General features: G+C 34.0%; 1 protein-coding gene and 1 pseudogene across 2 annotated transcripts; both read right to left on the reverse strand.

Annotated features, from left to right (window-relative positions):
- Positions 1–4,311: 4,311 nt before the first annotated feature.
- On the reverse strand, positions 4,312–17,677 carry LOC140451399 (mitochondrial nicotinamide adenine dinucleotide transporter SLC25A51). 2 transcript variants are annotated; one of them, XM_072545190.1, is made up of 3 exons: positions 17,528–17,677; positions 17,345–17,474; positions 4,312–6,014 (listed from the first exon to the last, which is right to left on the reverse strand). In XM_072545190.1, the coding sequence occupies exons 2-3, from the start codon at positions 17,462–17,464 to the stop codon at positions 5,289–5,291; spliced, it is 846 nt and encodes a 281-aa protein (XP_072401291.1). In that variant the 5' UTR covers positions 17,465–17,474; positions 17,528–17,677; the 3' UTR covers positions 4,312–5,288. The 2 variants fall into 2 exon arrangements, with proteins under 2 accessions (XP_072401291.1, XP_072401292.1); XM_072545191.1 differs by having other exon boundaries at positions 17,345–17,485.
- LOC140451401 (large ribosomal subunit protein uL3-like) lies at positions 4,314–4,958 on the reverse strand (annotated as a pseudogene).
- Positions 17,678–17,901: the final 224 nt, after the last annotated feature.

Genomic DNA, 17,901 nt, shown 5'->3' on the forward strand with positions numbered 1-17,901 from the left:
CAGGTTTTTCAGGAGGTTTCCTTCCTGGCACACAGCGTGTTTTTCTGGCAAAGAAAAATGATGGCGACTATCACGATGAAATGGATGCCGCATATTTTGAGTCATGGTTTAAGGAGACATTAATATCAAATTTACCAAATAATGGTCGCAGGAATGTCGTTGTAATGGACAATGCATCGTACCACTCTCGTAAAGAGAGATTCCCTAACAATTCCTGGAATAAAGATGCAATCAAGGAATGGCTAGTGGAAAAAGACATTTTTTTCGAGGAGTGTTACTTGAAATCCGAGCTATTAGAAGCAGCGCGTGCTTGTAAAGATCAATACGATAAGTATCATCTTGATGAGTATGCTTTACAATATAATATTTATATTTTAAGGCTTCCTCCATATCACTGCGAATTGAATCCTATAGAAATGGTGTGGAACCAAGTTAAGCGATATGTAGGTACCCATAATACCACTTTTAAAAACGACGAGGTACGCCAGTTGATCGACGACGGTTTCGCACGCGTCACAGAGCAAAATTGGCGAAATTATGTCACTCATGTTGTTGAGAAAACGGAAACTGAGATGTGGACTGCGGACAACCTGCAAGATGACGTAGACCAATTGATAATACACGCGAACACAGGGGAGAGTAGCGAAAGCGAATCCGACATCTCGGATGTAGAGGACGACTTTAGTATAATTAATTGAATATTTGTGAGTAACCTCGATTATTTTACACTGTATAACCAATAAAATGCATTTACCAGTCTAATCAGAGTATGGGCTTTTCGGATATTGGACTGGGTGAACGGAAATCGAGTTCCCGGAGGTTCCACCCTGTATATTTATAGCTATCAAGAAATGTAATTTAAAATATATTTGTTAGTTTAATAAAGTATAAATATAATATAATGTTAAATAACTTACACTATAAACCTTATACCTGCTCATCTGGTCAAGTGTGGGCAAGGAAAACCATTATCCCATATGGAATAACACAAGGTTTCGCTGAAAACTACCAGGTTGCTATGCCAAGGAACTAGGTAAACTTATGCTGTGTGTAAAAAATGCGAGACTGCATTATGTTTTAACAAGGACAAAAACTGCACTTCAGATTTCCACAAAAAAAAAATTTCATTGTAGGTGTTAAAATTTCGCAGTGATTCAAGTGCGCAACTTGTTTTTTTAATAACATCGCCGGGATTAAAAAATGTGCAAAGCTTTTTCGATATTCCCGTTCCTGATAATTTTTCACATATTTACAAAAGAAAAAGTTTTTCTTGGATATTGGGCTGGGTGCACGGAAATCGAGTTACCGGAGGTTCCACCCGGTATATTTATAGCTATCAAGAAATGTAATTTAAAATACATTTGTTAGTTTAATAAAGTATACAGTTTTATAATAAAATTCTCGCTAAAAACTTGAGGGTCTTTTTATTCAAATTCATGCCTCTTATTTGGCTACTTGAAGGCAATTATTTTATCAATATATTATTTTATAATAAATAACAGAGCCCGGCGTAGATATCTGTATACGGTTCTGTGACTACCACTTGGACCTGTTTGTATCGCCAAGCACAAGGCGTGAAATCCGGCAATTGTGCATTCCTATATTAGCCGTACTGCACTCTCGGTGTGACATTTTCTATAGCTCAGATCATCCTCAGTGCCTCAGTACTTGAAGCTAACACTAGAATTGCAGCGGAGACATCAATATATGGTTTTACATATTTAAATTATAAGTAATGCGATCTTAGGTCGATGGCAATGGTTGAAGATTTTAATACTTAAAGAGCAACATGTTTCTTTGCTCGACTTGAACACGTGGTTCTTATCAGTTAAAACGAGTTGTGTCGTTTTATTTTTTATTAATTTTTTTAATATATTAGGAAAATATCGTCCAAATTTTCCCTTTGACAACCTTTTTATTTTTTTTTTACAAAAGTATGTACCTATCCTGTAGACAATGGTTAAATAGTTAATCTAATTTTTTAAACAAAATAATTAACAATATTTTGGAAAATGAATTTGCAATATTTAAAATTGTTGTCCTTAATTTTTTTTACTAATATGGATAGAATAAATCTTCTTTTTCATAATTTACCAGTAGAATTACTGTAACTTCATTATTTTCTAACTTTACTGTTGCAAAAAAAATTAATTTTGAATTAACAAATTAAATAACTTTTAAACTATTTAATCTATCTTTTTGAATATTCCACGTTATATGAAGGTTCTAAGCGTTTGATCTTAATTTGTTAATTACTAATTAAGTCCAAATGAAACATATAGGTTCTTGTTACAGAGGTCCATATTACTCAAAACAACTGTCGTTTGCTTGATGGGGTCAGTGTCATGAGAAAAATCTTCACTGGACTAAAACATAAATTAAGGTCTTTCAAGTCACATCGTAGAAAGGTCTAGGAAATAAACGACAGCAAATTAAAAAGCAGCACACTCATAACAATAAATAAACTTTTTGAAAAACAATATAAACATTTATTAGATTTTAAGCAAACTACATAATGGCGGAAAAAATGTTCCTTTTCTTGTTTATTTTTACATGTTTACAACAAGTAACAAAATACTTATAGCAATAAAGCTTGTTCAACATAATCTCTCATTTGTGTATTGTTACATTTGCACAGAAAAAAAGTGGTTAAAAATTCTTTAATAGTTTATTGTATATCTAGTAGTAAAGAAAAAACATTCCTGAACGACGCACAGATATGACAAATCGCCAATTCCTGGTCAAAAATCGTAAAATCGAAGTTTCAATTTAGGGATATTTAAGTGTCTCAATTGTTCGGTTGGTACTTCAAGCGTTAGTAAGGACCGGTATACTTCCCGTGTGGCAGAGCAACCATAAGTTGACGGAGTTGGTTTTTTGATAGTTAAAGATTTTTTATGAATCCAAATAAAAAAAAAATGGTGGTACCTAAGTAGATTCAGAATATTATATAAATGACAAACATTATGAATTTGGTTAATTATTAAATTTTTAATGTTTTTCATATATAAAAAAGGTTTTTAAACTTGTAATAGTAAAATCAACCACGACCCTTCGTTTTGAAATCATTTTAAAATTTTTCTGAAAACATTTTTTAACAAAAAATAGCTGCTATACTTTTCAATCATGCTTTGTCTGTATGTTGGACATACATATTTTGTATGTCATTGTGGACTTCAAAAGTGTTTATTTTTAGCACGTTGTCATTAGGAAATACCATTTAGGCGGAAAATTTTTTAATTTAATAATTATAAAATATTAAGTTCTTTTTATCATGCAATTACTTTCAAATAAATATTAATGAATAAACAGAACATCTTAATTGTTTATTAACAATTTTCAACATGTTCGCCATTGTTAAAAATTTAAAAATTTGCATGATGAAAAAAATCGTTCTTAAAAAAACTGAATTTTATTAAATTAAAAAAATATATTAGAAGTAAAAAAACGACAAAACTGAGGTAAAGATAAAAATGAGACAAAACATCGAAAACAAAATATTCAGATCAGAAAAGGTTTAACGGGAAAATAACGTGGCTCGTCGTGAGTGAGTAACCTTCCCGTATTTTAACGTGAGAATAACTCACGACTGGGCCCTCCTATGACCATTGAATCAGTTGTGGCGGTTTAAGTTACTGGAGCAAACAAAGTTATTCAAGCAATTAAATTACTCAAACCTCCCAAGTAATAATTCACAAATTGATTCACAGTATTAAGTGATTTTTTTTGAATGTCCTCGCATATTATTTCTATTTTCTTCAGTAAAACGAAAAACTGTGAAATTAATTTTCTTCTGTTTTTTATTATCATACAATTGGTAACTTTATCATTCGAAAAACTTGTTTCCTAATAAGGTTTGTCATAACTGATTCACAATTTTATTGTCTGGTAGAAATATTAACAAATTTAAAATCAGCGACCTCAAACGCCTTAATGTACCCATTTTGACAGGTTTTCTTTGACCAGCACGTGTAACTGTGAATCACACTCTTGAAATATTCCATTCTCTAGTGCAGGCAACTTTACGAATACCTTTGTGTGTCTTACAGCTTACTCATCATTTCATCTTGAGCAAAAACACTGGCAAAAGAGATAAGCTCTTCAAGCTGTTCTTTAGCACAAGCTACTTTACCAGGTATGTTATCACCATTTAATTAATAAGTTTTGGTTAATAATTTCTTACTCTTGTACCAGTTTTTGTAGAAGCGCGGAAATTCTCAGAGAGATGCTCAGCCCAAACTGTGACTTGGCTATAAGACCATGTGTAGTTCCAATGTAACCGACAACACCAAGCGTTACCTGATCATTTCATCTTAAGCAAAAACACTGGTAATAGGAATAGGCTTTTCAAGCTGTTCTTTATCCCAAGATACTTTATCAGGTATGTTACCCCCATTTAATTGAATTTCCATAATTTGGGCTTTCTTTTGACGTTGCTTCAACAATTTCATCTGAGTTTGAGCAACAACTCTGACAACTTTGCGGTTATTGACAATCTTCTTCAAGTTCTTTTCAATGGACTACTTTCCTTTATCATCACTCCGATTCTTAGAAGCTTTGGTAAATGCCTGCTTCATCCTATTGTAAAAGTAACTGTAGCAATATTCAGAGGAATATCCACATACCATTTGGAGTTTGATGTAATCGACAACACCAACAATTACCATGGTTTGAGTATTCAAAATTGTTACAGCCTTTAAAATTACTTTCTTATTAATTTTTGATCCAGGTCTGTCTACCTCTCTCTTACCACGTGGGTCATACCAGATTTGTAACCTATAAAGGCCAATTAAGTGGACATGTTTCGCAGAATCATCTTTTGGAAAAGCCTTGACCTTTCCCCGGTGTCTTTGGGACCCCTTTTTGGGACAGAATCCCATGGATCCATGACGAGGCGCAATAAACTTTCTGTGAAACATCACGACCTTGAAATACAAGAGGAAATCTTGATTTGGCATCAATGTGCGACAGAAAGATTGCTGAGCAAGGCATCAACCGAGAATAACATCTCAGAAATGTTGCATTTCCTACGAGATACACGTATTATTTTTTCGCCAATCGGTCGTTCTGTTTAAATATACATATGTTCACCCTATTTAGTTTTATAAGTATATATTTGTAAAAAAAGTGGCCTGGAAAATTAATTAGGAACTATTTATTTCCCCACAGCGCAGAAATAAATATTTTCTAACAGCTATTTTCGTTTTTTTTTTAAGTTTGTTGTACGATCAGCGAGAAAATGCTTTTTATATTTTTAATTTTATCACATCACAAAAACGATTAAAATCTTAAATTTCATTAGCCATAGTCTTGAGGTGTTCGTAGGCAGTATTCATAACCCCCCAACTAATAAAAGCTCTCGTGTAATTCGCCTGGACCCCGTAGTAAATATACTTAATTTTCCCTCCTCGTTCGTTGTAAATATCTATGAGTACTTTCCATGGATTCTCGAAAGATCCGCCTATTTTGGTCTGCATTCTAATTTTTAATACATTTAAAGGATAAAACACCGTTGAAAGCAACACTCCGATCATTGACCCACATAAAAACTCTATAGAGGTCCTTAAAAACTCGTTTTGGTACTTTGGGAATCTGTTTTGCATTTCTTCCCGTAATATAAAAAAGCCGACGTTCGAAGGCCCGTTTCTAAGTACAATCGGAACTAATCCACGATAATATTCCCTAATGCCAAATTTGCCTAATTCCCTAAATACATGTAAAGTGTTCCTAAAATCAGTATGATGTTTAGAATCTGCTAAAATAGTTTGTACTCTTTCGAACGGCATTAATATAACTTCCGTTGTTCCTGACACTAGTGCGCCTATAGCTTTAGCACCGTACGGATTGAATCCTAGTTGTATCAAAGGTCTTTTGACTTCTTCGTAGACTCCGAACATTATCGATAAGGATAACGTTTTTTGACATAGTGGTGGGAGGATGCCTCTGTATAGGTAGTGTATACCCTCACTTCGCAGCTGCAAGAAAGCTGGGTATATTTTTGTGCCATGGAGGATCTAAAAAACAAAATAATACTTGTTAAATATAGGGTCTTTAACAGGTTAAGTGCAAAGTACACCCAATTGGGTAGAGATGAGTACCCCTCTTTGGTGCCAAGACAAAACCATGTAAATAAACCAGAGAAATTACCAAATATTTATTTTATTTATTTATTTATTTCAACGGTAGAACCATTTACAATAAAATAGTAAAAAGTAAAGATCATGTACAATAAACATCAAAACGATAACAAAGAAACAATTAAACAGCAAAAATTTGTACATTAAAACAGTATATCAAATTACAAAAGTTAAAAAATATCACATATTTAGATTAATAATTAGACTCTTAAGTTGCCTTTTGAAAACATTAATGTTTGGACAGAATGGATCCAATAGAAGGTCATTGCAAGAGCTGAGTATTCTCGACAAGGGAAAATGACGAGCATAATCTGTTCTATGAAAAGGAATATAAAAGAGTGTAGTGTGACAAGTTCTTTGTATTGTGTTTAAGTATACATTGGCTAATAACGGGGGACAATTAATAACGTTGTTTAGAATTTTAAACAAAAATAACATATCAGCTCTCAACCTGCGGTTCTTCAGTGTAGCAATGTTAAATTGAGACGTTATTACAGAATAATCTATGAAATAATTTTCTGTATTTCTTATATTAATATGTGCTTTAAAAGCTAAAGATCTTAGAAACTTCTGCTGAACGCTCTCTAATCCATCAATGTAGACTTGATGAAATGGGGACCAAACAACGGAGCAGTGTTCAAGACCTGAGCATACCAGAGAGCAATACAATAATTTGAATACAATATGTGAGAGATCATGACTGTTACGATAAATAAAACCAAGATTACGAAATCCTGTTTCCTTAATTTTAAGAAAATGGCTTCTAAATGTTAATGCACAATCCAATAATACACCCAAAACTCTAATCTCAATAACTGAATCCAAGAGTACATCATTAAGAACATATCTATTAGCTAATAGATTATTTATACGACCAAATGAAATACAAGAACATTTAGTTGGATTTAAGCTTAAACCATTTTGTTTTGACCATAAACTTATATTATTTATCCGATTTATCATGTATACAACGAAATAACTTAAGATCATCAGCAAATAGCAGGAAGTGTGAGTTTTTGATAGCCTTACCAATATCGTTAATAAACAAGTTAAAAAACAAGGGACCACAATAAGACCCTTGTGGGACACCAGAACAACAATGGAATTCTTTTGAAATATAATTGTTAATACGAACTTGCCGTGTACGTCCCATCAGAGAACTTTTAATCCAATTAACAATGGGGTCACCAAAGCCAGATGCATGAAGTTTGTGGACCAAAAGGTTATGATTAACCTGGTCAAAGGCCTTTGAAAAATCACTGTAAATGCTGTCTACCTGAATTTTATTCTCAAATGCACCCAACAAGTATTTTTAGCAATTGACAAGGTTTGTTACTGATTACTTCCCATTAGACAATCCATGTTGTTCATCAATAATTATGTTTCTGCAAGCCCAGGTGAGATTTATCGATACCAATTTATCAAGAAGTTTCAGGATTGACGATTGAATAGTTATACCTCTATATAATTGTTAACACACTCACGATTGCTAGGTGTAAGAAAACTATTTTTCCAATATTGTGGAAATACAGATGATGACAATGATAAATTGAAAATTTGTTGTAAAGGTTTACAAAGGGAAAAAATACAGTTCTTAATAAGTGCTGCAGGTATACCATCAGGTCCTGAAGAATATGTAGTTTTTAAACTCATAATCCCCTCGAAAACATCAGTCAGACTAAACTTCAGAATCTGGAAATTCACACTATAGTCCGATTCAAAATTAGGTAGCTTATACTCACTATCAATATGTATCTCTGAAAAATAACTGGCAAATAGATTGACTATTTCATCACCATTCTGACATATTACATCCCCACCTTTATTAGACATTACGTTAGGATAAGCACTAGACCCACGTGTATCACTAACATACCTCCAAAAAGAGCGGGGATTACTTGAAAGATTTGCTTGAATATTCTCTAAATAGTTCTTATAACCTACTGCTTGTAATTATTTACATCTTTCCCTTAACACCGAAAATTCCTCATATGTATGAGTTGCCTGATGCTTTAAAATTCCTGTGAGCTATTTTTTTCTGTATGAAAAGCTCAATCAATTCTCGCGAAAACCAAACTGGAAAGTTTAATGATTTAAACCGTTTGATAGGAACAAACATATTGATGGCATCATATAAAATATGGTAAAAATTTCTCTTCTTCTTAGTCGTTGACCTGATGCAGGTATCGTGATATCATGAAGCTATTAGCTAAATTTCCCAATGTTCCTCCACGTTTTTCTATCTTCTGCCATTCTAGCACATTCTAACAATGGAGCGCCAATGGTAGCAACAATATGGTCCGTGTATCTTGTGGGAGATCTACCTCTATTTCTTTTGCCTTCTACTTTTCCCTGGATGGTAAGTTTTTCAAGACCATTTCTTCGAAGCACATGTCCAAAATAGCTTATTATTTGTTCTGATATTTGTGTTCTTAGTCTTTTCTTTATGTTTAGCTGGTCCAGTATGGATTCATTTGTTCTTCGGGCCACCCATGGTATTCTCAGCATTCGTCTCCAGCAGTACATCTCAAATACATCTATGTTCTTTTTGTCTTTCTCAGTAAGCGTCCAGCATTCCGATGCATAAGTAAAAACTGGAAAAACTAGACTTCTTACTAGTCTCATTTTTGTATCGGTAGTTATTTCATGGCTTTTCCAAATTTTTGTTAATTTTGCCATAGCGCTTTTTGCGATTGCTGACCGCCGCTTTATTTCTTCAGTACAGCCTCCTTTGTTGGTTATTAATGAGCCCAGATACACAAATTTATCTACAACAGCGATATTGTTTATCATGACCAGATGATTTTGATTGTTGTTAGCTCTGTCAATTATCATGATTCTCGTTTTATCTCTGTTTATTTTAAGGCCCATCGTTAAGCTTACGTCTTCTATCCGTTGTAGCAGGTGAATCAATTCAGCTTCAGAACTAGCGAGGATAGTAGTATCATCTGCATATCTCAAGTTGCAAATCTTCTTCCCGCCAATGGTGATGCCACCGTTCCAGTCCTCAGTAGCTTTCCGCATTATCCATTCACCATAGATGTTAAATAGAATTGGGCTTAGTATGCAGCCTTGTCTCACGCCCTTTATGACCCTGAAACTATCGGTTAGTTCCCCATTTATTCTAACTCTGGCATAATTGTTATTGTACAGGCTTTTAATTAGCAGTATCAGATGATTGGGAACTCCCATTTCAGACAAAACCTGCCACATTTTACTCCAGTTGACCAAATCGAAAGCTTTACTATAATCTATGAAGCACAAATATGTTGTGATGTTGAATTCTCTGGATTTTTCTACAATCTGCCGTACGTTTAAAATTTGTTCTCTAGTACCACGTCCGGGGACGAAACCTGCTTGTTCCTCCACAATGTTAGGTAGTACCTTACTATGCAACAATTAATATCTGATTCATCTAATACCTTGTTCCAAGGAATTGAGGCTAAATATTCATTTAAAACTTGATAATTACATTTTTTAAAATCATGATAGAAGACATCATATTTAAGAAACAAATTTAAATTAGCTGCATGTAACAATATAGTGTAAACTAAATGATGTTGCGAAGTATTCAATAGAATATCAGTTGAAATCAACACAACTGCATCCCTCTGAGTACAGAAAACTAGATCTAAAAATTTATTATTAATAAATAAAAAGCCTTTGTCGCGACACTCTTGATACAGGCTACTTTTAACGCTCTTTTTGCAATAATTAAACAAAAAATTAACAAAAATAACTTTACAACCCTCATTTTAACGGATTTTCTATGAATTTTCAGTAAAATAGTGTCACGCAGTGGGCGATCAAATTATTAGAGCCACCCCATAAGCCCAAAGTTTACTTTTTGTTTAATAATGGTTAAAAATTATGTTGTTTAAAATTATTAATTATTATACAACGTATTTTGTGCTTAATTCTATTTTACTGTGATTTAGAACCTTATAAAGTTTACAAATATTAAAAAAGAAACTAGTAATTATATGAAAACACTTAAAATTATGCCTTAAGCCTAATACTTGGTAGTGCCACCCTTTGCAGCAATGACTGCCTGGCACCTTGCATTTCTGGCAATTTTGATGAATTGTTCCACTCCTGTGCCATACTGCTATTAGGCGCTCGATTAATTGATGCTTTGTGGATATAATTTCATTAGAAATTTCTTTCTTTACGAGCTTCCAAAGATTTTCTATTGGATTTAGATCTAGCGAATTGCCAGGCCAGTCCAGCACCTTTATCTGGTTGTCAGCAAGAAACTTTGTAATAGTTTTTGCCTTGTGATAAGGCGCAGAGTCATGCATAAACGTGAAACTCTTATTCAGGAACCACTTCTGGACTTAAGGAAGCATTTTTGTTTGTAGTACTCTCAGGTACTGGTCCTGCCATATTGTCCCTTCGACAATGTTGAGTCTACCAGTTCCTTGACTGCTTAGGATAGACCACACCACGATATTCATGGGGTGCTTTATCGCCCATACCAGTGGCGCACCCAGGGAGTTTTGAAGGTTAAACCCCCCCCCCATGGCACTATTCCGACACTGTTACTGTTACAAATTTTAAGGACTCAAAATGGTAGCCTAAAAAAAATTTCAGTGCCCAACCAAAACCCCGCCCCACAGGAAAATTCTAGGTGCGCTACTGGTCTTTACAATACAATCCGCTTTGTATGTTTCCCCAGGTCTTCTCCTCACAAATTGACTCTATCCATGAGGACCTGCACAGTAGATTCGTCCGCAAAACAAACCTGGAATATTATTATTATTTTAGAATCGTGGACAAATTGATCAACTATAAATGACTTGAAAGAAAACAATGTTAAGTAATGTTATTTACCTGATTAGAATCATCAATCGTCCAATCTTTATGATCTTTAGCCATTGAAGCCTTTTTTTCTTCATGGCTGGTGTGAGTAACGGCTTTCTTGCAGGGCGACAGGTTGAAAACCCCAGATTCTTTATTCACTGATAAGATGTCATTGGTGAAATAATCCTTCGAGGTTGTTTTCTGTTTGCCGAGACAATATCTCCAATTTTTCTTTCATCTCATGGTGTAATTTTTTTTGACTATATTTTTGTTTGCAGTGAGGGGTCAAATCCAAGTTTTTGTTAAGTTTTTTCTTTATAGGGTCCACAGTTACCCTTGAAACTTTAGAAATTGATATTATTTTTCTGTTGGAGTTATTAGTGTTCAATAATTTTATTTCCTCTATTCTTCTTAGGAAGACATCTTTGGCTTTCCCATGATGTTCTGGTACCACCGGTGTAACAAACATACAATGTTTGCTAAATTCACAAAGATACTATAAGACTTTCAGAATATCACTAGAGAGCAATGGAAACTATTTATTATAACTCTGCACAACAAGAATACAAAATAATGTACACACGAGTTGCAAGCTAGGCTGGACAGGACTGACAAACAATGGCATCGGGGTCATGTATTGGCATGCCTGCTGTGTTGCCACACTATTTATTGTACTTTCATAAAGTGTTATAAGATGATAATTAAATGGGAACAAACGCATTAATATATTATACAGCTCAATTATATACCTGTTTGTAAAAAAATTGAATTTTACCAGGTGGCTCTAATAATTTGATCACCCACTGTAATTTACTGGTCTTCACCTTTAGTATTTAAAATAAACTAGTTTATTCTTTTGCATATGTTGATTATTACACATTATTTTACACCATACATATTACATACCAAATTTATCAAATGCAGTTGTCAGATAGTTGTATCAACAAGTGTCATGGGAAAATCTTTAGTTCCTTGGTCTAGACCTACTCAGGAGTGCCAGAGCTAGATTTTCTTTATTTAATATCATAGAAAAATTTTACAAATACCATTTGGTTTCTCGTGTTAAAACCAAGATACCTTGAAACTTGACTACCCAGGTGGGAGGACATCAATGCTTTTCAGAAAATTTAAACTGAATATCCACCCAAGTGGGTGGACAAAATATAGCTGATTCAAACACATTCGTTATTTATTGGGATTATCAACATTTTCAAAACACTAAAAACATAAAAATGTTTTATCTGGGCATCATCATCATCATCATCACTGGCTCGACAACCCTTTTTGAGTCTTGGCCTGTTCCAGGATTCTTCTCCATTCTGATCTGTTTCGTGCTTTTTTTCTCCAGTTTTTTATTTTTAAGGTTGTTATATCATTTTCCGGGCTGGACATGTGTCAAGAGCAAATGAAAATTACCCACCCAGACGAACTCTATTATCGGTCCCAGTGGGAAATAGGAGTAGAGGCAGACCACGACTGAGATGGAGGGACGGTGTGGACGAGGACGCAAGGAAAATCGGCGCGGCAAATTGGCAACGGTTGGCGATGAACAGAAACGACTGGCGAAATAGACTGGGGAAGGTCAAGGCTCAACTAGAGCTGTAGCACCACTGATGATGATGATGTCATTTTCTATTTGTTCTAAGTATCTCAGTTTCGGTCTTCCTCTTGTTCTTTTTCCTACTGGCATCTGTTTGAATATTTTGTTTGGTATTTCGCCTTCTTCCATTCTTTCTACATGTCCTATCCAACGAAGCCGTCCTATTTTAATAAATGTTATAATATCTGGATCCTGGTATATTTTGTATAGTTCAGAGTTGTATCGTCTTCACCATATTCCGTTTTCTTTTGTGCCCTTATATATGTGTCACAAGATTTTTCTTTCGAAGGTGGCTAACAACGTTTTCTCTCTTTTAGTGAGTGTCCAGGTTTCTGAGCCATATGTGAGTACCGGTCTTATTAGGGTTTTATATATTTGGCATTTTGTCTTTCTTGCGACGTTATCTGATCTTAGGTGTCTAATTAAGCCATGGTAACATTTATTTGCAATAAATATTCGCCTCTTCACTTCTTCCGTAACGTTATTATCAGACGTGACTAGGGATCCCAAGTATATAAAGTTTTTTACCCCCTCTATGTTGTATTCTCCTATTGTTATATTTTGTGGCTGCCTTATTTCTGCGTTTTTACTTACCTGCATATATTTTGTTTTAGTCTGATTGGTTTTAAGACCACTATTTTGTGCAGCTCGTTCTATTTGGTTGTATGCCTCTATCATTTCTCTTCTTGATCTTGCGATTATGTCAACATCATCTGCAAATGCTAGTATTTGCACGCTTTTATTAATGATTGTTCCTCGTGTATTGACTGTTGTGTCCCTCAGTATTTTCTCGAGTACGATGTTGAACAAGATGCATGATAGAGCGTCTCCCTAGCGTAGTCCCTTTTTCACATCTATTGTTTCCGTTAATTCATTTTGTATCCGGATTCTACTTTCTACTTTTAGAGATTCTTTTATCAGTTCTATTAGTTGTGTTGGTATATTAAATTCTTTCATTGCTTTTATTAAGAATTCTCGGTTTATATTGTCATATGCGCTTTCAAAGTCTATGAAGAGATGATGTGTGTCGATGTTATATTCACTTGTTTTTTCGAGGATCTGTCACAGAACAAATATCTGGTCTATTGTTGACTTCTGTCTACAGAAGCCACTTTGGTATTTGCCAACTATTTTTTCAGCGTGTGGTCTAAGTCTTTCATAAATGACATTGGACATTATTTTGTATGCTGCATTCAGCAGCGTGATTCCACGGTAGTTTCCACATTCTAACTGATTTCCTTTTTTATGTAATGGTACAATAATACCGCTATTCCACTCCGTTGGTAGCTGTTTATTCGACCATATCTTTGTTATCAATTCATGTATTGTTTTTTGTAGTGCGTCTCCTCCTTCCTTTAGTAACTCCGATGCTATTTGGTCCGATCCCGGTGCTTTATTGTTCTTTAATTTTTCTGCTGCTGCTCTAATCTCGGCTATTGTTGGTGGAGTCTTTTCTCTGTTGTCTGCTTGGTCTAATGGTATGTCAGGGGTCGTCTCTCTCCGATCTCCTTCAAACTTTTCCGTAAAATGTTCTGTCCATCTACTTAGTATCTCTTGCTGTTCTGTCAATATATTACCTTCCTTATTTCTACACATCGTTGTTCTCGGTTTGAAGTCTTTTCTGCTTTTGTTTAGTCTCTGATGTTCTTGTAGTTCTGTGTTCATATTTTCTCTCTTTTTTCTTCGGTGAGTTTTCTTTTCTTCTTTGCGTAGTCGTTTATATTCTTCCTCTGCTTGTCGGGTTCTGTGCCCCTGTTGCATCAGTAAATATGCTCTGCTTTTTTTGTCTGTGATGATCTGACATTCTTCGTCAAACCAGTCATTCGTTCTTGTTTTTCTTTCTCTACCTTTTATGCCTAGTACTTCTTTAGCTGCCTCTTTTATGATGTCTCTGCATTCTTCCCACTCTTTATTTAGGTTTTCATGTGTTATTCTGTTTGTTGTTTATCTTTTCTTTATACTCTTTATTTTTGTTTGTTTCTTTGAGACTTTCTACCTTGTATCGTTCATGTTTAGAGCCTCTTTCCTTTTTGATGTTTGAAATTCTAGCCCTTACCCTACTTTCGACCAGGTAGTGATCAGAATCCGCATTTGTCCCTCTTCTGGTGCGGACGTTTATTATATTCGATTGGTGTCTCGAGTCTACAATAACATGATCTATCATATTTACTGTAAGTCCATCCGGGGATTTCCAGGTACCTTTGTGTATATCTTTGCGAGCGAAGTATGTGCTGGCAATCACCATGTTAAGTGATCTTGCTAGGTTTATTAACCTATTGCCATTGTCATTTGATTGCTCATGGAGACTGTGCCTACCTATTGTGGGTTGGAATTGCTGTTCTTTTCCAACTTTGGCGTTTAGGTCTCCATAGATTATTTTTATATCATTTTTTGGGCATAACTGATATGCGGACTCTATTCGTCATAAAACTCTTCTTTAATTTCCTCTTCTTTTATCTGGGCATGCATTACAAAAAAGTATTGACTTGTGTTTTGGTATGTTGAAATTTTTCTTGTATCAAATAGAGTACTTAGTGGTTGAATCATGCATAACCTTCATGTCCTCTTCAATGTCTTTTACCAAATCTTAACAAAACCTGAAGTCAATTTCTAGTCAAAAGCTACCAGCCCCATCCATATCCTAAGATCCAAGAATATTTTCATTTCTTGGATATTACTAACCAAGTATCAGTACTGTCATATTCAAGAGTTTTACCAATTATGCTGTTTATGATCTTCAAGAATGTTTAAAGAGTTTCAAGGCTCATAAAAGCTATTGTTCTGTGATCTGAGCGCATGTTGCGCACTTGACTTCTTGGGGATTTCTGGAAAAGTCGATTTTAGCAATTGTGTGGGGACTATGGTTAAGGACACAATACGATGCAAATATGTGGTCAACTAAAAAACTGTAGTACAGATATCACAATTCAAATATCTAGGAATTAATCTCTCCAGTGGACATGATCCTGCAAAATTTAAAAAACCTAACAACAAAGCATCAGTTGTGCCAGGACATTTGAGCTATTTAGAATACTTTACATTTTTGGTACACTGAACCAAAAGCATAGAAACATGAGAGGAGATTAAAAAAACCTAAAGTATGCTACAGATAGCGGAAATGAACATATTAAGAAGTATAGTATATACAATTAGAAGGGTCCACATAAGAAACAAAGACATAATGTGGGGTGCTAGTAAAGGCAGAGACTTGTCATGTGAAGAGAACTGAGGAATGAAGACAGAGAACAGAAAATTTACAAATACAATGCTCCTTTATGACTGATTGTCAGTACAATTGGCTCTCATACATATGATATGGCAAAATATCTAAAACCATTGGTCAGTATAACACATATGTCAAGGATTCTACATTATTAAGAAAAAATTATTAAAGATGTTACAATATAACTGGATGATAAATTAGTGAGTTGTTACATAGTCTCATTGTTTACTGTGTCATTAGAATATATTAGTCAACAGTATCCACTTCTAGTTTTTCTCCACCACCATATGTATTGGTTCCGTTAAGTCTTAATCTTGAGCCATGTGAAGGGTGAACTTGCAATTTTTTTTTAAATTTGATAAATTCTTCAAACCACAAGACCTAATTCACCATAGAAGTAGAAAACAAAAAACATTTTGCATTTTTTTGATGTATTAATAAAACTAAAAGCCTATAAACTTGTGAATAAAAACATACAATTACAATTTGAAGAGAGAATCAATAATATAAATGTATGCACTATAATGTACCAAATAATAAAAGAAAAACAATTGTAACTCTTAGATTTTCGATTGTATTATGATGTTGTAAACTTTTTTGTGGTGTGTGTTGTGTCAGTCTTGAGTAAATGCCTTGTTAATGTGTAAAATTGGTATCATTGTCTTTAAAAAGAATAATTTATTATACCCTAACGATAGTGGCTTCTTGGACAAGTAGTTTACTAAAATGAGAAGTTCTCTCATTAATGAAATGAATTCATGTCTCACTAGATTAACTGACCAAGTTAAAACTTTCCTCATTGCACTATTGAGACTGACAACAATTTCGTGGTAGTAATACCTAAGTAAATATATTATCTGGAAGAGTTATAATAAATATTCAAGAAAAACAACTACCTAATACAATGAACTGTCTTGATATAATATACAATATAAAAAATAACTATATGTAGCCAGTAATGCACTGATGAAACTGTTCGAGATATTATGTTTGGCAAAACTGTCCTGGGTGACTTAGCTATTCTAAGGAACACATAAAGAAAAGAAATGAAAAGAACAAAAACCGGAACAGATATTTTGCTATATAGAAATGCACAGAACAGACAAGAATGTATAAAAATCTACAGTATTCAACATCAAAACTTACCAAGCAGGAAAACATTTAGCACAATATGAAATCAGACTACAAACACAGAACAGTGTGAAAAGAAAGTCACATACTTAAAGGAAACTTATTACAAACAGTTTGGTGTCCATTAATTTTAAACTAGCATTTTCAAATTAAAAACTATAACTAATACAAGCTGCATTAAGCTATATCACAAGTAAAAACTCTTGAATATAATACAAATAAAAACCCGCAGACAAAGATCCAATTTTTATTTGGGTGTGTTATGGTCATTTTTGCTAGACCTATAAATATGTTAAGAACCTATAAGTGCTTGAGAGAATATACAACTTGTTTAATTTAAATTGTATAAGCTCAATTCTAAAATCAAGGATGGTGTACACAAAGAGTAATACAATATGTCTATGAAAACCACCAACTTTAGAACACTGTTTTTTGTACTTAAAGCATTACCTGTCGAAATATTAATTTATTGATTGGGTAAGTGACGGATACATTTATTAGGGCTGCTCCCCAACCACAAGCAAATTCTTTCCAATTGATATTCCTGTGAGAAAGTACAGTTCCATTCATATTGGATTACCTTAAAATTATCTACGTTATATAATTAGCCAAAAACTCAGTTAAGATATTTACCAAATCTGCAATTTTAAATTGTTCTTTTTACTTAACCATACTTTTGTTGTACCTAAGATAGTGTTAATTTAAGTTAAAATGAATTTAAGGTTAACTATTTTACACAAATAAATAATCATCTTTCTCTCTCGATAGTAGTGACAGCACAGGTGACAGTGACAGTGAAGGAATACCTGGAAGGAAACAGTTAGTTCTCGATATTTTATTATTGAAAGGATGAATTAATTCGATTATTTATATAGGTACTGTGAGTGTATAACCGAAAATTTAAATTTCTGGTAGTGAATTTTTCTAAATGTTTTTCTATAGCAGACACGTAGTTCCTTCATGACCTTCCTCGTCGTTTCTTTTCATTACACGTCTATTCAAATTTT

This window comes from Diabrotica undecimpunctata, chromosome 9 (genome assembly GCF_040954645.1).
Source record: "Diabrotica undecimpunctata isolate CICGRU chromosome 9, icDiaUnde3, whole genome shotgun sequence".
In the NCBI taxonomy this organism is placed as follows: Eukaryota; Metazoa; Arthropoda; class Insecta; order Coleoptera; family Chrysomelidae; genus Diabrotica; species Diabrotica undecimpunctata.

Bases quoted from the DNA above. Each gene is read 5' to 3' on its own strand.
- LOC140451399 (XM_072545190.1), bottom strand. From the start codon at position 17,464: ATGAATGGAACTGTACTTTCTCACAGGAATATCAATTGGAAAGAATTT. The intron at 6,015-17,344 runs GTAATGCTTTAA...TTTGTTTTTTAG, and splicing joins ATAAATTAATATTTCGACAG to ATCCTCCATGGCACAAAAAT.